General features: G+C 39.4%; 1 protein-coding gene and 1 long non-coding RNA gene across 2 annotated transcripts in view; one reads left to right on the forward strand and one right to left on the reverse strand.

Annotated features, from left to right (window-relative positions):
- Positions 1–990: 990 nt before the first annotated feature.
- Positions 991–18,597, reverse strand: part of tafa3a (TAFA chemokine like family member 3a) — an 85,824-nt gene continuing 68,217 nt past the window's right edge. Inside the window, exons 3-5 of the mRNA XM_077530810.1 lie at positions 12,060–12,209; positions 10,573–10,697; positions 991–1,653 (exon numbers count right to left, since the gene is read on the reverse strand). Coding sequence (XP_077386936.1) covers positions 1,642–1,653; positions 10,573–10,697; positions 12,060–12,209 — 287 coding nt within the window. The 3' untranslated portion in view covers positions 991–1,641. The remainder of the gene's footprint in view (positions 1,654–10,572; positions 10,698–12,059; positions 12,210–18,597) is intronic.
- The window catches only part of LOC144024492 (uncharacterized), a 72,075-nt gene continuing 70,204 nt past the window's right edge, over positions 16,727–18,597 (forward strand). The window contains exon 1 of the long non-coding RNA XR_013284789.1: positions 16,727–16,796. This is a non-coding gene — a long non-coding RNA (uncharacterized LOC144024492). The remainder of the gene's footprint in view (positions 16,797–18,597) is intronic.

An 18,597-nucleotide genomic window follows, 5' to 3' on the forward strand; every position in this document is an offset into this window, starting at 1 on the left:
CCAACCATTCATTAATCCTTTCCCAAATCAATGCCTCATCCACTCATCTTTTCCTGAAGTCCATTCATCCATTTTTTTCAGTCTAGTCAGCCTTCCTCCCAACTTTCAACCAAATCAGTCTTTGTCACCATCTTTTCATTATTTTCATACTGATCCATCCATTCAATCGCCAACTGTCTTTCTTGTCCACCATTTCTTCACACAACTTGTGCATTAATCAACCATCTGTCCATACGTTCAACAATGCATCCCTTCGTCAACAAATCAATCCCCAAACATCCATCCATCCATTTCTGAACCGCTTATTCCTCAGAAGGGTCACGGGGGTGCTGGAGCCGATCCCAGATGTTTTCAGATCGTAGGCGGGGGTCATCCATTCTTCATGTCCATCCATCCTTTCACCAAGAACTCCATATAAACATCCAAAAGTTCCCGCCCACCAACTCCATTGCCTCCTATAGACCATCCATCCTACTGGTCTACCAATCACTCCCATCGATCGATCCAGTCATTCATCCATCATCTGACCGTCTTGTTCTACACCTACGAGCTGACACTTTTATTGTATTTGGCCAGACAACTTTCGGTGATTGCGCAATGCAGCACCCGGGGGGAAATCATTCGGATCCAAAACAAGAAAGGAGAAAAAAAAATAAAATACCTCTTTGATGACACCGGGGTGTATTATTTCAACGAGTGCTCAAAACAAACAAAAGGCTCATGAGATGAAGACTACTTGTTGGAAACTAATCAAATGGGATGCGGGGGTGTTTGAGGGTGAGAGGTAATTATCAGTCTCTCTCAGGACCGGATTTCAGATGGATTTCTTGCTTTTTTGGATGTTCAGAATGAGGCACGTTCTCGTTTGTGCCGGCCTATTTACACTTCAAATCCTCATCTCAAACTTAAAAAAAACAAAAAAAAAAACGGCTTCAAATGTGGATGGATATCAAATCAAAACAGACTTCGTCTTCCACTAGGTTAGATTTATTGAGATAATACTGACATTTGTAATCAATGGTGGTTGTTGGGCTTTGAAAACAACAAATACCATATTTCAACGTTTTGGCCAAAACCCGTAATTGTTTTGCAACCTTTTCTAAATATCAAGTCTTTCCAGAGATGACTCGATATCCTAACAACTCGATGAAACAACATAATGTAGCTTCTTCATAAGGCTAAAAGGAATGAAAATGCTTATTTCGCTTGATCATCAACACAAATATGTATTGAGAGTCTCGGGATCTCTACGTGGTGAGAAAAAACACAAAGGTATTACATCACATTTTTCTTCTTTGCTTTTTTTTTTTTTTTTTTTTTGTCTGCTGTTATGATAATCCACAGTCTTTCAGCTAATAAATATCTTCATCTTGGAGTCCTCTGGTCCGTCAAACTATAATACAAAGAGACGTTTGGTGGTGAGTCGAGTTACTGATGATGTTAAAGTTGGGAATCTTTTTGGGAAACGTAGTCTTAAATGAATCCCCGTTCCGAGTCTTCTTTTTTTTCGAGGGACTGTCCGGCCATGACCAAAATCCGTACCGGTCAACTCATTTCCAACAATCCAATGGGAAAAAAATAATATCGATAGATCCACGTGTCCTACTGTGAAATAGACGACGTCTGGCCCCAAACAGACGACTATCGTGTGACCTAGAAAGAGAGCGAAAGGAGAGACGAGTTAGAAAGGAGTGCTCATAAACAACAGTCCATAAAATGTACAATAAAGCGCATCTCTGCGCCATCAATCATACGTGAAAGTGAACGCCGCCTTCTTCAAATGGAGGCGGCTCGTATCGATTGCAACTTTTTTTTTCTTCTTTTCTGTTTTGCTCTCCCAATAACGCTTAACCCAAAGGCGATCATTTTGAAACCACATGGAAATGAATACATATAATTGTGCCTGTGACTATTTTGTTGTCCCGAATAAAGCTTTGGCATAATATAATTTAATACCACTTTCGGATAGATTTCCCCCTCAGCCAATTTTGCCCAGAGGATAAATATCTTGCCACTTTTCCACTGAATTGTGCTGACTCAGTTTGGGGCAGGCAGTTTTCTACTTTAAAATAAGCTTGAGGCAGGGTAAACACATACTGATAATCAAATTTAAGCATCCCAAACCCCCCTCCAATGCCAGACAAAGTCAGCAAATGTCTGATTTTCAGATCTAAAGATGATACTGAATGATTATCTTGTGGTGTGGAATGTGTTGACAGTCATTTTCCCCTCAGCAAACTGATCAGAACATCATTGAGGCCGATAATCTTGAACATTAAAGGCATACTTGACTCATTAAGCCATTTTCAGCAGTAAAAAGTTAATATTTTGTCCATAATTGATTTGATAATGTTATTATTTTTCACGTACAATTAATGCCTTTTAACACTTATTTTACCACTTGCTGTCGACTGATGATGACATCACCTGTGCTGAGGAAGTAGGTAACGACCAATCATGGCTCAGTTTGCTGACCAAACACAGGAAACATTTGATCCATGATTGGTCGTTATTCGACAGCAAGTGGAAAAAAAATTAATTTTTAAATGTTTTAATTGTACATGAAACTAATGAAGTTATCAAATTCATTCTGGACCAATTTTTGTTTTTTTACTGCTGAAAATGGATCAATGAGTCAAGTATCCCTTTCAACATGTTCAAATACTTCCGATATCAAATCACACAGTTTGGCCAAGCTTTGCAGATTTGACGTAAAATGGAATGAATCATATTTTTCCGATTATATTTTTGATTGAAGCAAATGTAAAAGGAGCAATTCACAATTGTGTGTAAATAACTAGTGAAGTTACAATGAATCGATGAGTTGACAACAGGTTCTATTCTGTATCCATAATTTCCAGGATATATTCCAACAGCCCGCTTCCACTAACAATTTATTCCAAACGTTGAGAAATTGCTAACTAACATTTTTAAGGGCACTTGAAAAAGTGGCCATGTTTTATTCATATTTTTCCCTCATGAAAATAATATGACCTAGCCCTAAAATAACCCAAAGGCCCAAAGGCAATCAGTTTGCAATCATAGGAAGGAAAAAAAAATAATCCACTTGACATTTGACTAGACTGGAATAGATAAATATCATGGAACATGTCATCTTGTCATATTTTCTGGAGGAGGATTTTATTTATTTTATTTATTTATTTTTTGATTGACTGTCTTTTGAATGATAGTTTGCTAGTAAAGGACATCCTATCTGGAAAATTAAAAGTAGTCAGTCTTATTCTCTAAAGCTGCAATCGACGATGAAAGGTTACGAACACTTTTTCATTTTTAAATTCTGGGAAAGATAATCAAACTTATATACTATGCTCAGCTCACATTAAATGATAGAAACAGAAAAGGATGGATGGATGGATGGATGGATGGATGGATGGAATCTGTATAGTGAACATGTATAGGTGAAACCTCTGCTTCCTTCCATCGATTTCATAATTTTGCTGCATTCACCAGTGCGCACAAGAAACACCTGCCAAATGCGGGCCCTTTCCAAGGTGCGTTCGCCGCCATCTGGCACCTCCGGATGTCTTTTGCTGCGTAAGAAGCCAGTTGGCAGCCAGAGGGCGCAGACATAATGCCACAGTGTTTACCATCCATACATAAGCAAGCGGGATTATCGGGATTCACAACTGTTTGTGAGGATGCAGCTTGTACTCCTTTAAAACCTTACATGATGTTCCCGTCAAATTTGATCTGTTTTGACACTTGATAGCGATACAAAATCTAATCTCTTAATGTCTTTTTTTTTTGGGTGTTTTTCACTAAAATGATCATATTTAAAGGGGAAGTCAATCCCTCCAAAATTTCTTAATGATATGTTCTATGCAGCCCCACTAGTCAAGATGCGGTATTTTGGTTCATATTGCATTAGTGGAATATGAGCAGCAAACTCCAGCAAAATCCAGCAGTTTTTATCAGTATCAGAAGGCGGCCATTTTGCCACTTGCTGTTGAGTTGACATCACAGTTGTGCAGGTCTCAGGTAACAACCAATCACAGCTCAGTTTCAGAAAGCAGGTGACCTGTGATTGGTCGTTGACTGAGCCCTGAGCAACTGTGATGTCATCTTCAGTCGCAGCAAGTGGCAAAATGGCCGCCCCCTGAGATCGATTAAAGCGGCTAGATTTTGCTGCATAACTCATTTTCCACAAGTTAATCAGAATGTTGCGTTTATGTTGCAGTGAGGTCATATCTATTATTGTCAAGAAATTATTTTAGTTAACTAAAACTAATTTAAAAAAAAAAAAAATTAAAATTCAACAAACAATTTTTCGTTGATGAAATAAAATAAAAACAAAAATGCTTTTTAAAAAATTAAAACTAACTGAAACTACATTTGATCTTTACAAATCCAACTAAAACTAACTATGATTATATCAAAAATGTCCTTCGTTTTAGTCTTTGGTCATTTTGGGTATGATTTTGAATGTGATTTTAATTACATTTATTTTGATGTTAACCGGAATAAGGACGTTTGAAAGTGTGTCACACAGAAGTGACGTCATCTAGCAGCAGCCAATAGAAAAGCACCTTCATATGACGTCACACCCATGGTGTTTTTTAAATATTGCGCACAAGTAATACGGAAAAAAAAAAAAAAAAAAAAAAAAAAAAAAACTAAAACTAATACCGAAACTAACTAAAACTAAGCAGAATCACCCTGAAAACTAACAAAAATGAAAAATTCCCAAACTATAATAACCCTGGGTGGAACAGTGGATTCTGGTTCGCACATCCGCACCGCAGTCTTGAGATAGTGGGTTTGAATCCAGATGTGGAGTTTGCATGTTCTCCTTGAAACACTCTTTAAGGATGAATTATTCACTGATCACTCAACGGAAATCATCTTTATAGCTACATGTTTTAAATATCTATAATTTATAATAATTCCATATGCAATTATGAAGAGGATATGCTTGCCCTGGGTAAGAACTGACCCCCTGCCCTGCAAGTAGAATGTGATACATTACATCAGCGATGCAGTTCCTGCTTTGTAAATATTTATCAACATTACAGTAACAGATGCTGCCCTTCCGAAGGCAATGCACGTTTTGCCAACGTGTGATAATCCATAGCAGAAGACGGGGATTGCTGTGATGGGATGGCGCCATCTCATTTTCACTTTGGGAGCAGTGTGGGAAAAAAAAAAAAAAAAAAAAGGAGATGATTTTTCTCTCTCCGGCTACTCTTGCAGCAGAAGGCGGCGGAGGCACGACCCAGCACGTTGGGGGTGTCGTGGGTGTGTGCTGCGAGGGTTATCGGTGAGTAATCACCCAAAGGCGAAGACGAAAGCTGCTCAGGGTTTGACGCTTATAAGCTGCTTTGGGATCAGACGAAACACCCTCCACTGGTGAAGGTTCACAATCGTGTTGTCAAACACCCAACAACAGCATCGGTTGCAAACGTACTGACACGCTGTACTTCAGTACAAGTGCAGATATTTGTATTAAAGGGATACTTGACTCATTGAGCCATTTTTTGGCAGTCAAAAGTTAATATTTTGTCCAGAATTCATTTGATAACTTCATTATTTTTCATGTACAATTAATATCTTTAAAAACAATTTTTTTCCACTTGCTGTCGACTGAAGATGACATCACCTGTGTTGAGTAGTACACAGTAGGTAACGACCAATCATGGCTCAGTTTGCTGACCAAACTCAGAAAACAGGTGATGTCATCTTCACCTCCGGGTCACTTCCTGTTGAAATTGGGTCACTCTGATGATATTAGGTCACTCCTGGGTCACTTCCTGTTGAAATTAGGTCACTCTGTTGATATTAGGTCACTCCTGGGTCACTTCCTGTTGATTTTAGATCACTTCAGGTCACTTCCTGTTGAAATTGGGTCATTTCCTGTTGATTTGACATCACTTCGGGTCACTTCCTGTTGAAATTGGGTCATTTCCTTTGATTTTAGGTCACCTCCGGGTCACTTCCTGTTGAAATCAAGTCACTTCCTGTTGAAATTGGGTCACTCTGTTGATATTAGGTCACTCCTGGGTCACTTCCTGTTGATTTTAGGTCACTTTGGGTCACTTCCTGTTGAAATTGGGTAATTTCCTGTTGATTTTCGGTCACTTCCAGCTTTCACACAAAAAGTACAGAATGTGAAATGTAGGATACCTGAATGCAAACACCTCACCAGATGCCCGAGTCACCTCACCTGGCTTCTTTCAAAGGTCTAGCAAAATACTCGCGTAAAATGCAGATACCTGAAGTATCTACTGGTACTTTCCATCACATCACACAACACACTTGAGTCCTGTTGACAAATAATGAAGTCTGCAGCAATGACACCCTCTTTTTAATGCTGTTAAATACTGTCTGACCGTCTCAATTCATACTGCCAGTTTGAGCCTCCAGCCAAGACTTAATAGGCTATAAAAAGAATCAATAGTCAAAAAAAAAAAAAAAAAGTATTTTTACGCGCAATCCATCATGTAAATGTCACCTCCCGGCACACACGCACGATATCCATTTGTGTTTAAACAGAGCGAGATAGGAGACAAAGAAGAAAAAACAACTAAATCACACACGCCGGGAGGATTACAGCGTGTGCCTGGGAGGTGAGTCTGCTCACATGAAGATGAAACACAGCTGACTTTCCCGTGGAAAATTTTGTCCTTTTTATAATGTCAGTTTAGAAAGAAAAAACTATTTGCAAGTCTCACGAGATATGCTGAAGTCTGACCATCTTAGCCAGCGACGCATTTGACCACTTTGTTCCCATGTTGCCAATTCCTTTGTCCTGTTTTATGGTTACCATCTCGCATTTCCCTCTTGGCTGGAGTTACTACAGTAGATTATGCTGACATCATACCTTTTCTGCGTGACCTTTATTGAACACAGTAGTTTCCCTTAAATTCGGGTTTGTTAGACCTACTTGACATTTATAGGTGTTTAAAAATGTTGTACTTTTTCGTCATCAAGATCTCGTGGCACCAATCAAACCCCGCCTCTAGGAGGGGTTTGATATGGAGTACTGATTCTCAAACTGTGGTATAGGCTCCCTCTAGTGGCATGTAAAAGAATTACTGAATTCACTATTACTTGCTAATGAGTTCCTCCACATATTGACTCGGTTCACAAGCATATTACGTTCCCCTTCATCTGACCATTAGCATAGATTTTAAAAATAGAAGGGCCAAAACATGGGTTATGAAAATTAAACTTCACTAAAAAAAAAAAAAAAAACTAGCCACCAGTGGGTGCTAGACCTGCACAAATGGAAACCAACCTGAATTTTTTAACAGATGTACTGCTTTCACTATCGTGACATGACGACGGTATTGTGACAGTTTTAGTACCGCTATAAAACGATATTCATGTTATCGTTACATCCCTATAATAATATATTACAGTACAATAATATTACAATAATATTCAAGTGATAATTATTTTTCGAGATGGTACTGGGTGTAAAATGTTGGAGAACCGCTGATTTAATGTGTTGCAGTATCGTAAACCTGAATTCATTTTTTGTGGCCATTTTTGTTCACCCATCATCAGAAGTATTTCACAGGCAAGTTGTTTTGTTTCTGAAATGAAAAGTGGTAGGGGGGGGGGGACACATAACTTTCAACACGACAAGTCACCTCGTCTTAGTCCCAGGCTTGCTTGCTAGGTGTGAGAGTGTGCAACAAAAAGGCTGCTGGTCGCCTTCACTTCCTGTTAACATTGTGAGCGAAACCCAGGCAGGTGCGAATGTGTTTGTGGCCACCTTGTTTATTCCACACTTTACCCTGAAACGCAATCGCTTGTGACCGTCCACACTCGGTGAACGTCATCGCTGCAGCCGTCTAGTCTAGTGGGAAGAAGTCTTTGGCCTTGTGTGATTTGATTGACGGGAAGCGAGTAGCGGGAGATGTACTCTTGACATCACTGACAGTCGGACTGTGAACGTAGCTCAAAAGCGAGGTACACATACTATATACTAGGGTTAAACAATTTTAAAAATATACATTTTGCCCTCATATAATGAAAGCTACAAGTAGGGTTGCCAACTGTCCCATGTTAGCAGGGACGTCCCGTATTTTGGGCTAAATTGTTATGTCCCATACGGGACCTCAAAAGTCCCGTAAAATAATTCTCAATTCTTACATGAAATGCAGCAAACGGCATTTGGCTTGTAGCCAATAAAATGAGTTCGCTGGGTGTGACGTTATGTGAAGATCTTGCAAGGTAAGAGGGGCAACTAGAAAGAGAGAGAGAGGCACTTCCTGGTTTGGTCACAGCTTCATGTCGCCTACACTCACTCTAAACGCCGATCTTAATACGTCTTAAACGTATCAGCGGGAGCAATACAAGGTGTATTCTCGTACTATTTATGAACAAATACTGTGAGAATTTAGAAAAGAAAGAAAAGTCTCCATGGAAAAACTAAATTTGGTGAGTCACGGTCCTCTTTTGCATTTCTTTTTTGCACCTGTTTTTTTTTTTTAGGTAAAGAGGCAAATTGTGGTTCCTTTGAGGTTTTGTATGAGGTTACATAATGATGGCCTGCAGTAAGGATTAAAGGGAATGTACAACTGATTTCGCACATCATGCTCACACCATCATGGCACCGTGCCGTGCACCTGTCCCTTATTTCGGGATGAGAAAGTTGGCAGCCCTAGCTACAAGTTTAGCTTAGCTATAATCAATCGTGTTCTTTCATCGCATCAAAATGTGAGTCACGGCGCTCGTGACGAGTTCTTCTTGGGCCACCTCGCTTGTCTCCGCACGCGTTTCTGCTTCACCCCCGTGGCAGTGTGGGAGAGCCTGAATTATTAACCCGGCTAAAATAAAAGACTCCGGCTTCGTCCGGGTCTCCTGTAGACATGAATAATTGATAGGGGCGGCTCGGCGACACAGCGTTTGGGAGAGTCAAACACGGAGCAGGGCAGGGGGACGGGGGAGTTTTTGGCGAGAGGGGCCATGACGGATGGCTAACGCTGGCCAGGCCCTCAATCTCCGTCCTAATTCCACTCCAAAGTCTCCCTCGCACCGCTGAGCGCATCCTGACACTGTATGTGATAATTGCCTTTCTATTTAGGGTGTTCTCGAGTGTTGCATGTTTCCACATCTCATTTAGCACTAAAAACACCTTGTCAAAGTTGGGATGTTCGGATACAGTCCAATTTCCACTTTTTATTTTATTTTTTATTTTTTTAAGATTATTCTAATATTATACACTGATCTCCTCCATCCTGCACTTGATCTTCTACTTGATGGGTTCTGATCAGTGGCAGGGTGTGCATTTGATGATTAGTGTTAATTTTATCCAACATTTTAAAATTGAGTCTTAGTTTTAGTCCAGTTTCAATCATGCTTGTTACTTTTTATCATAGTTGGTCCACTCCATCCCATTTTTATTTAATCTATTTTTAGTTAACTATAAATCGAGCGTTTTAGTCTATTTTTAGTCCAAGAAAACATAATTTTATTAGTCTAGTTTTAGTCAGCAAAAACTGTCAACGTTTTAGTCTAGTTTTAGTCAGGACAATCATTTCATCACTGTATATATATTTTTTTGTCGGCAGATATGTTGAACATTTTCGAATCTAAAACTATTTCACATATATCAACAAGTGGCTACTATGGCTCCATGCTACAAGCTAGTAAGTTAGCAAGCATTAGTTAGCGGTCAGATTAAAATTATTGTTGGATCGTTATAGCCGTTGGCTTTTTTTTTTTTTTTTTAATACAAAATCAAATAATTTTCATCTCATTTTTATTCATGAACTAAAATGTCCTTCGATTTTAGTCCATTTTTTGTTACGTGAAGTAAATTTTCACTAGTCGACGAAAATGCATACTGATTTAGTCCCAGTTATTGTTTATTAATGAAGGTTTTAGTCTAGTCTAGTTTTAGTCCTGTGAAAAATGTGTGTTGACAAAATTATTATTGTTTAGTTTCCGTTGACAAAATTAACATTATTTGGTGATTGGGCTTTCAGTGGAAAACTATAAATACTATCGAATAATTCATTGTAGCGTACTGTACAACCACTGGAGAAGTTCAAAAACAATATTAATGTTTACTACCAGAGATGCTATTATTAAATGTTTGCAAATCACTAAAGTCATGTTTTGCTAGTCCAATTGGGCTTGTTCTGAACAACCAATCAAGGGACAGAAAAATATTGTTATTATGGGCCAGCTAGCTGACCTGAGAGGCAATTTTGAAATCTGATTGGATAATAATGCAGAGCTGCCAACCTAGAGAAATTTCTGAGTTTTCATTTTTGTGATCGGTTCTGGCTAAATAGTAAAATGATATATGCTCTAATACATGAAAGTACCTCAAAGACTGCCAACGTTACAGCAAATTTAACATTGCTAAGATAGTTTAAGTTCAATTGGCCAGCACTACTGACTCTGAAGGCCTTGGACAAATTAGGTTGCCATGGCAACACACGATGGCTGGCGTCTGATTGGACAAAACGTCAAACATTCGCATACTGGAAGCAGTGCAGCAGAGTGAAACGCTACGAAATTATTCGGACGGCCTACCACTGCGACCGATTTACTCTGCCCTGTCTCATGTCAGCTAAGTGTATAAATAGAGCCCACCTTGGTGGTCTTCACTTTGTTGCCCGTACTGCAGCTCCATCCTTTAAAGTCCGGCAGCACTTTGCACTCTTCGCCGTCCATGCAGGGATGCATCTGGCACCACCACTTCTGAGCCACGATGGATGCTGTCGAGAAAAAAAAAAAAATGAATCAAGAATAAATCATAACAACGCTCCAAATTGTAATTGAAGGTAAATGAAGGATAAAGCATTGTACATGTGATGAATGATGAATGAAAGAGCTTTCTTGTAGTAATTTACGTACTGGCATAAATATGCAATATAAATTCTGGGTCTGTTTAATACAATATAAAGCTGATATACTGACTTATTGTCTTGTATGAATGGCAAAAGGTGGTGACATTTGTTTGTTGTACCTTCTGGAAGAGTATTTAAATGTTTTCACTATAGCGACATTGCTCCCATAGCCAGATGTACAAAGATATAATTGTAACTAATGAGCAACCATTTTCAGGCTAATTGCGCCATAATGAATGGCAATTAATGGAATATGTGTCACTGTCATGGAGGGGTGGGGCGCTGCACTTGAGCAATGGCTTTGCCCGGCAAGTTGACAAAAGTGACCGGAAAAAAAAAATAAAAAAAAAATAATGGAACTCTGCTCTTTGTTTCTTTTTAAAATGTAAAGCCTTTTTCAGTTGCTTTCTTGGTAAACAACACCATTTGCTAAACATAGTGAAGCTCATAATATAGGTGCCTCTATGTGGCATTAGTGTTTCATGTTGGACATTGGTGATGTCATGGCCTGGGTCGCATGCATGACCAGTTCATGACCTGTTATGTGCCTGTTATGCGTCTGTTTAGGTACCGATGTAACAAGTGTCTGTTTACAAAACGTGCTGTTCGTGATGTCAACCTTGAATCCTGTGAATGTGAATAAAAGGAGAAAATCTTATTTGTGTCTGCATCTGGGATGCAAACCTTTCAGTACACAACAGGTGACAGGAACAGTATTTTTCTTTTGTGGACTCTGGGCCATTTTGTTCATTGTAAATTACAACTTGTCACCAGTTCTCACAAATACATATATTTTTATCTTCTTTTTTTTTGTACAATATCCCACTATTTTAAATGCGCAGCAAGGATTGTAAAGCAAAGCAAGCCGTGTTGGCTGCGAGCCTGTGCAGCTGTCAAAGGGCTTCCCAGAGTGACGAGACAAGTGTCAACACGGAGGAAGCTGCTGTCAGGGGAAACTTGACTTATGGATTGATTCAGTTGCAACAGAGGCCACAATTGACGTGATATTAAATGACCCAGTCTGGATGCCGTCTCCTCCGGTTGGACCGCTCCAGCTTCAAGAAGCGGGCGGCGAGTGAATCAACTGATTTGATCTCTATTTATGGCCCACAGCCCAAATAATCAAATCAAACTGCATCGCTGCACCGCATTTTTTTTTTCCTTCTTCTTCTGAATCTTATTTTTCAGCCAGAGCAAGAAAAAGAGGCTTGCTTTTTTTTTTTTTTTTACCGTCCACGCAAGATGGAGCCGCCCTCGTCGTTCCCGCCACTTGTCCCGGGAAGCAGGAGCATTTGACGGTCTGCGATCGCTCCTCGATCTTGTTCTTGTTGCAGCATCGGTGCGCGGCGATCACCTCGCACGTTCCCGCCTTCACGTGAACTGGAAGCACAGCAGCAGAGGCATTTGTTAGCATTCGTGCGACAAACCCTACCAATGGACCGAACCTTTCACTACCTACTTTGTCGTTGCATGCAAGCGCATTTGAGGTTGCTAATACATGTAGAAAAAGTTAATTTCCATAATAGCTCAATATGAATAAGGAACTTGACATACTGTATGCGTTACTGGTCTTTTTTCATGAGTTGAAACAATTCATATTTTGATCACATAATATGTGTCTCTCCGTTTGACAATAAACCAGGGGTGTCCAAACTACGGCCCGGGGGCCATTTGCGGCCCGCCGTCCATTTTTTAGTGGCCCGCGACATATGCTAAAATTGGCATTTGACTCGGTTCAAATAAAATAAAAACAAAAATGTTTGGAGATCTCCTCCCACATTCCAAAAACATGCGTGGCAGGTTAATTGGGCGCTCCAAAATTGTCCCTCGGTGTGCTTGTGAGTGTGGATGGTTGTTCGTCTCTGTGTGCCCTGCGATTGGCTGGCAACCAGTCCAGGGTGTCCCCTGCCTACTGCCCAGTGCCAGCTGAGATAGGCGCCAGCACCCCCCGCAACCCTTGTGAGGAATAAGCGGTCTAGAAAATGGATGGATGGATGGATGGATGTTTGGAGATGGCCAAAGTAAGAAGGGAAGGTGAAAAACACAGGTGCTATTAAAGGTTATTTTAGTTAACTAAAACTAACGAAAAAACTAAAATTCAAAAAACAATTTCGTTAACGAAATAAAATAAAAACAAAGATGTTTTAAAAAAAAAGAAAGCTCACTGAAACTACATTTTATGTTTACAAAACTAACTAAAATAAAACTATAATTATAGCAAAAATGTCCTTCGTTTTAGTCTTTGGTAATTAATTTAATGCATAAGTCTTTGGGGATGATTTTAAATGTGACTTTTAGTAGATTTATTTTGATATAAACTAGAATAATAACGTCGCGTCCATGGTGTTTTTTAAATGTTGCGCACGAGTCATACACATTTAAAAAAAAAAAAAACAACCTGAAACTAACTAAACTAAAACTAAGCATTTATTAAAGATCTAAAACTAATAAAAAACTAACAGAACCACCCTGAAAAATAATTAAAACTAACTAAATGAAAAAAAAAAAAAATATATATATATATATATATATAAATATATATTGAATATCTAGATTTTGTCATGGGTGATCGGTGTCAGAATCAGTAGCATAAAGCCCTAATCTGAAGACCCCCAATTAGTAGTGATAGTCATAATAGTGGTAGGAACAACAATATTAGTCGCATTCATTGTAACAATAGTTATAGCAGTCATAGTAGAAGTAGCAGTAGTAAAATAGAGGTAGCTGTAATCATAGTTCTAGTAGTTTTAGTGATAGAAGGACTGCAATAGTAGTAGTAATTGTAGTCATAGTTGTAGCAGTAGTACAAGTAGTAGAAACAATAGTAATTGTAGTAGTAGTGTAATAGTGGTAGTTGTTGTCATTGTTGTTGCTTGAGGCACAGTATGTGGCCAAAAATAGCTTTGATACAAATCTCTCTTACTTTCACATTATTTTGTTGAGTTCAAACAACCCCTTTATATCCAAATGATTATTGGGCAGTATCTTTTGCATGATCCACATTTACAATTGCGCTGCAGCTTTGCTTTGAAATGGCGTCAAACTCAACCTCCAGCACCGGGATGAGTGTTGGCTTTGTTGTCATATTTTGTGTATGTATTATCCTGCCTGAGCTCCTCTGTTATCATATCACACTGAGACGCTGACCAAGCAGCAACGTTTGGTTCGGAGAAAAAAAAAAAACCTGACTGTAGTGCTCATCTCCCACATGACTGTGCAATGCTTTCATTGTTGAATACACAGAAGCTTGCTCAGCGAGCCCTCATGTATTATGCATGCGCACCTGAGGAGTTCACACGGCGCACCGCAAACACACGTCGAGGAACTGTTCAATGCAATTGCACCATTGAGGAAGCCATTTGTCTGTCGACGAGCAGCTGCTTCGGCTTTAATCTGGCGTTATGGAAGCAAAGGAAGGTCGAGCTGAGGAACCTTTGTGAACCTTTTGGTATTACGAGTCCTGCGAGGGCCTTTGGAGTAATTTCTGTGTACAATCTTGCCTCAAACATCATGAAATCCAGGTCAACCCCCATGCGTCCGGCCCCACTTGGCATGATATCCTTGAGCAGCAGCTACGCCACTGACCCTGCACACCTTCCAGAGGACGAGTGGGTGTGCTCGCCCCTTTGAGAAAATGCAGCAAGACATTAAATACACCCGTGGAATCTAATTAGAAGTTATTCTAAGTGCTGTATTCATAAGGAAAGCATGTCCAAGATGACCACAACCATCCTCTGTTTTTGAGCTGTTCCGTGAGCCCCCTCGTGGTCCACTATTTAGGATTTCATCTACGGTGGTGCTTTGAGATACAAGTTAGATTTGTTGCATGACCACATTAATTAATCGCATGATTTCCGTAGTTAACTCACGATTAATCTGAAATTAATCGCACGTTGTATCTATTCTAAATGTGCAATAAAATATATTTTTCAAGTTTTTTATCCATCCATCCATCCATCCATCCATCCATCCATTTTCTTAACGACTTACTCCTCACAAGGGTGGCAGGGGTTGCTGGAGCCTATCTCAGCTGGCTTTGGGCAGCAGGCGGGGTCCACCCTGAACCAGTTGCCAGCCAATCGCAGGGCACACAGAGACGAACACCCATCCACACTCGCGAACACACATAGGGACAATTCAGAGTGTTCAATTAACCTGCCATGCATGTCTTTGGAATGTGGGAGACCGGAGTACCCGGAGAAGACCCACGCAGGCACGGGGAGAACATGAAAACTCCACCCACCCAGTGCTGAGGATGCAAGATCGAGATCAATTAAAAAGTCAATTTTCCATATTATGCCCTCTCTAAAGTTTGAGTAGTGTCCAAGTTCACTGTATCATACTGAAAGCTGTTTGTATCGGTTTGTTGACCTTAAGCTACATCGTGAGGCTCTCATTGTGACACTCCTGCAAACAACAACAATAATAATTCTACTAATATATCAATGGAAATTGTGTTCTTTGGATCGTATTCTCTTTTTTTTTTTTTCCACCCTCCCAACACGGCAGGTTGAGTTGATGCCAAATAAGTAAACTTTGCTTTCTTCTGACCGCAGCACTTTCTCCCAATCTTCTGAGTAATGTAGATGTTCACTTGCAAACTTTAAGGCCAACTTGTCCGAGGCACTGAATTCATTACAGTGCAAGGTGTTATTAACTGTTTTCTTGGTGATGAAATCCCAATTGTCTTCCGGTCATTCACATTATCATCTCTTTAGCGTGCTGACGTGAGACAGCATAATGTTGCCAGACAAACCGTATGTGGACTCAAATATCAATACGGCTGTTTTGTATTCATTGCATCCCAAGCATTTTTTATACGTTGGCACAAAAGGGCTGAAAACAATCTAAAAATGTATCTTTTAGACGTTCTTCAAACAATTTTGAGGTTCTTTTCAGAGGAGACTTAATTAAAGTTCTAAAGATTTTCAATTGGGATCCTGATTTGAAACCAAGATTGCGGCGAATCGCCCGTCTTCCCATTAGCCGCCAATCGCGAGATCTCATTTGCAACATTAAAAATACATTTTGCTCCGATCGATGCGCTGACATTCACATTCGCACAAAAGGCAGCGGCGGCAGTAAAGCGCCTTTTCACCTCGTCGGTCAACTTGCTGATGCAAAAATAAGTCAGTAAATAAATGGAAGTGAGGAGAGGTCCGACTATTTGCCCTCGGTGTGATTATCTTTCAGCCACTGTCACGCTTCCGGTCAAAGTTAATTCACCAGAAGTCGCGGTATCATGGAGGGGATATTCAGATGTGGTTTGGGGCAATGAATGCGCACGGACAATAGGCAATCGCGACAGGTGCATGAGCACAGATCAGTGTTCAGCCGCTCGGGAGAGTCGAACAAATGCTGTCAGAATGGAGAAACGCTTGACAGAAATAAACAAACAACTGGGTCATTGTATTATTGCACTGGAATAGTATACCTATGGAGCAAAACAAGATGGAAGTAAGTCACATATTGTTAGCTTAAAAGCACTATTGCCTCAGTCATTTTAATTTACCATTCAGTCTTAAGTCTTAACCCAAATTATAGTGGCAAAAAACAATCAGTCAAGTGTAGTTGACCATAAATTGGGTTAGACAAGTTGCCAGTCAAGTTATACAATCTTGCTTAGTCACAACCAGCGTTGCCAGGTAGGAAATATAGGATTATCGTACTATAGACTCAAAATTATCGTATTTTGATGGAATATATTATTGCTTTAAATTATCATGTTAAAAATATAATACATGCTCGTTATATAAAAAGGATTTTTGTTTGGATGGTAATTAACAATTTTATTTATGTTAGAAGGAAAAATAGTATCGTTTAATATACTTCCGGTTTCCGATGTCGTACTTCCGGTTTTCGATGACGTACTTCCGGGACGCCATCTTGCACGAACAGAGAGAACGCATGTGTCGAGCCTAAACACTATCCAACGCCATCCACGTAGAATTATCAGGCAGGAATGCCGTAAGTTTCATTTTATTATACTTTGTACTTGCTAGCATGGATATTAATGCTTATTTTCATCGAATCATCGTTGTAATGAGATCGATGCACTTTGTTTTCTTTGTGTTGACGTTACAGTGTGTGTGTAGCGATTGACTTTATTTTTGTATTTACAGTTTTCACCACATGCTTATGAAGACAATTAAACGCTGCAACTCCACTCCAAGGTCTTCATTTGTGGTTTAGCTTGCTTTCAACATATCTGTTGAAAACACTACAGTACATTTGCCATTTTTTAGTACAGACGATACACATACGATAATTACCGTACACCTGACAACACTGGTCACAGCAAATATATTAGCATATTAGCCAATTTGTTCACACTTTTGTCACCGTGTTGTCTGTTATATTGTCTACTCAATTAGTCTACTCAATAAGTTTTAATCAAGCAAGTCCTTAAATTGGCGACTTAAGTCTGACTCAAGTCCGGTCAGGTATTTTGAGTCCGTAACTGCTGATATAAAATATCTCAATATGCTAATTAACCATAACAAAACAACAGTTCTATCGTTTATGAGACTCTGGACACATGGAAGACCATAAGTGGATGTTAGGGATCGCTGATGATAGGAGGCGAGAGTGCGTTGGTAATTAAAAATGAGTCTGCTGTCCGAGGTTATGGACTCTGTGACCGGACCTGAACCCGTGAACAGCATGGGAGTTCAGAGAGCTGGACACAGCGGGTCCGACTCAACTGCTAACCATCCCACTGAGGAGTTGTGCTGCTGCACTAAGAACAGCGCAACAGAGGATGGAACATTTTTTCAAAAAAAGATAAGGGACTTATTAAGAAGCATGAAGACAAATCTGTGATTGTGCAGAATGCAGCACTGCATAGATTTTGTGAAGTCAAACAGCTAGTGGGAAGTGCCATTTATTTAAATATGCACACATAAAACTCAAATCACTGAAGGCTATATTTTGGAAGGGTGGGGAGTAAGGGCGGAATTAAGATGAATGTTATGTTCTAAAATGAAAGCCATTTGCATTTGCGCTGAGTTTTACAATCGCAGCCTCATTTTTGCTGAAATGAATAAGAATCAAATCAACCATAATGAAGACAGATGGATTGAAGGAAGGATGATAGTTCAGCCATGTATAGTAGAAACTTACTTTTACCAAACCATAGTGACAACTAGGGATAGACCGATTATCGGCATCTGCCTTTTTACGAATCAGATTTTTAAGATGTTCTCAGACAGTTTTTGCTTGTCACAAAGACATTTCAAACATCCATCTATCCATCCATCCATCCATTTTCTTGTCCAAGGGTAGCGTATTCAGACAATTTTTCACTGTTTGTGAAGATCTTTTGAAACCTTTTACAAACACAGACGAAAATCCCAAATTAGCTACATTCACATGCATTTGCAGCAGAGTGAGATACAGGTAACTTTACAATTTTATAAATATGATGCTGACACTAGGAACTCTCTACACTGGTTATTTTTAAAAATTAGAAAAATAAATAAAATTAAGAAATTATGTTGAAATTTTAGAAAATGTTATTGACTGTAGAAAACTTTAAGGAACTATTTACTTGCTTAGTTTTTAATTTATCTTAACACATCCTGATGAACCCGGAAGCGTCCTGCAATTTTTGTTACCATTTTCAAACTAAGTTGTCAGTTTTTTTGTTGTTTTTTTTTTTACGTTTAAAATTAAACTTTTTTTTTTTTTTTTTTTTTTTTTTGCACTAAAATATTCTCTTTTACTGCAAATGAATAACCTTGCTGTCGCAAGATGAATTCTCGCGGTA

The sequence above is a fragment of the Festucalex cinctus genome, chromosome 8 (assembly GCF_051991245.1).
Source record: "Festucalex cinctus isolate MCC-2025b chromosome 8, RoL_Fcin_1.0, whole genome shotgun sequence".
NCBI lineage: Eukaryota > Metazoa > Chordata > Actinopteri > Syngnathiformes > Syngnathidae > Festucalex > Festucalex cinctus.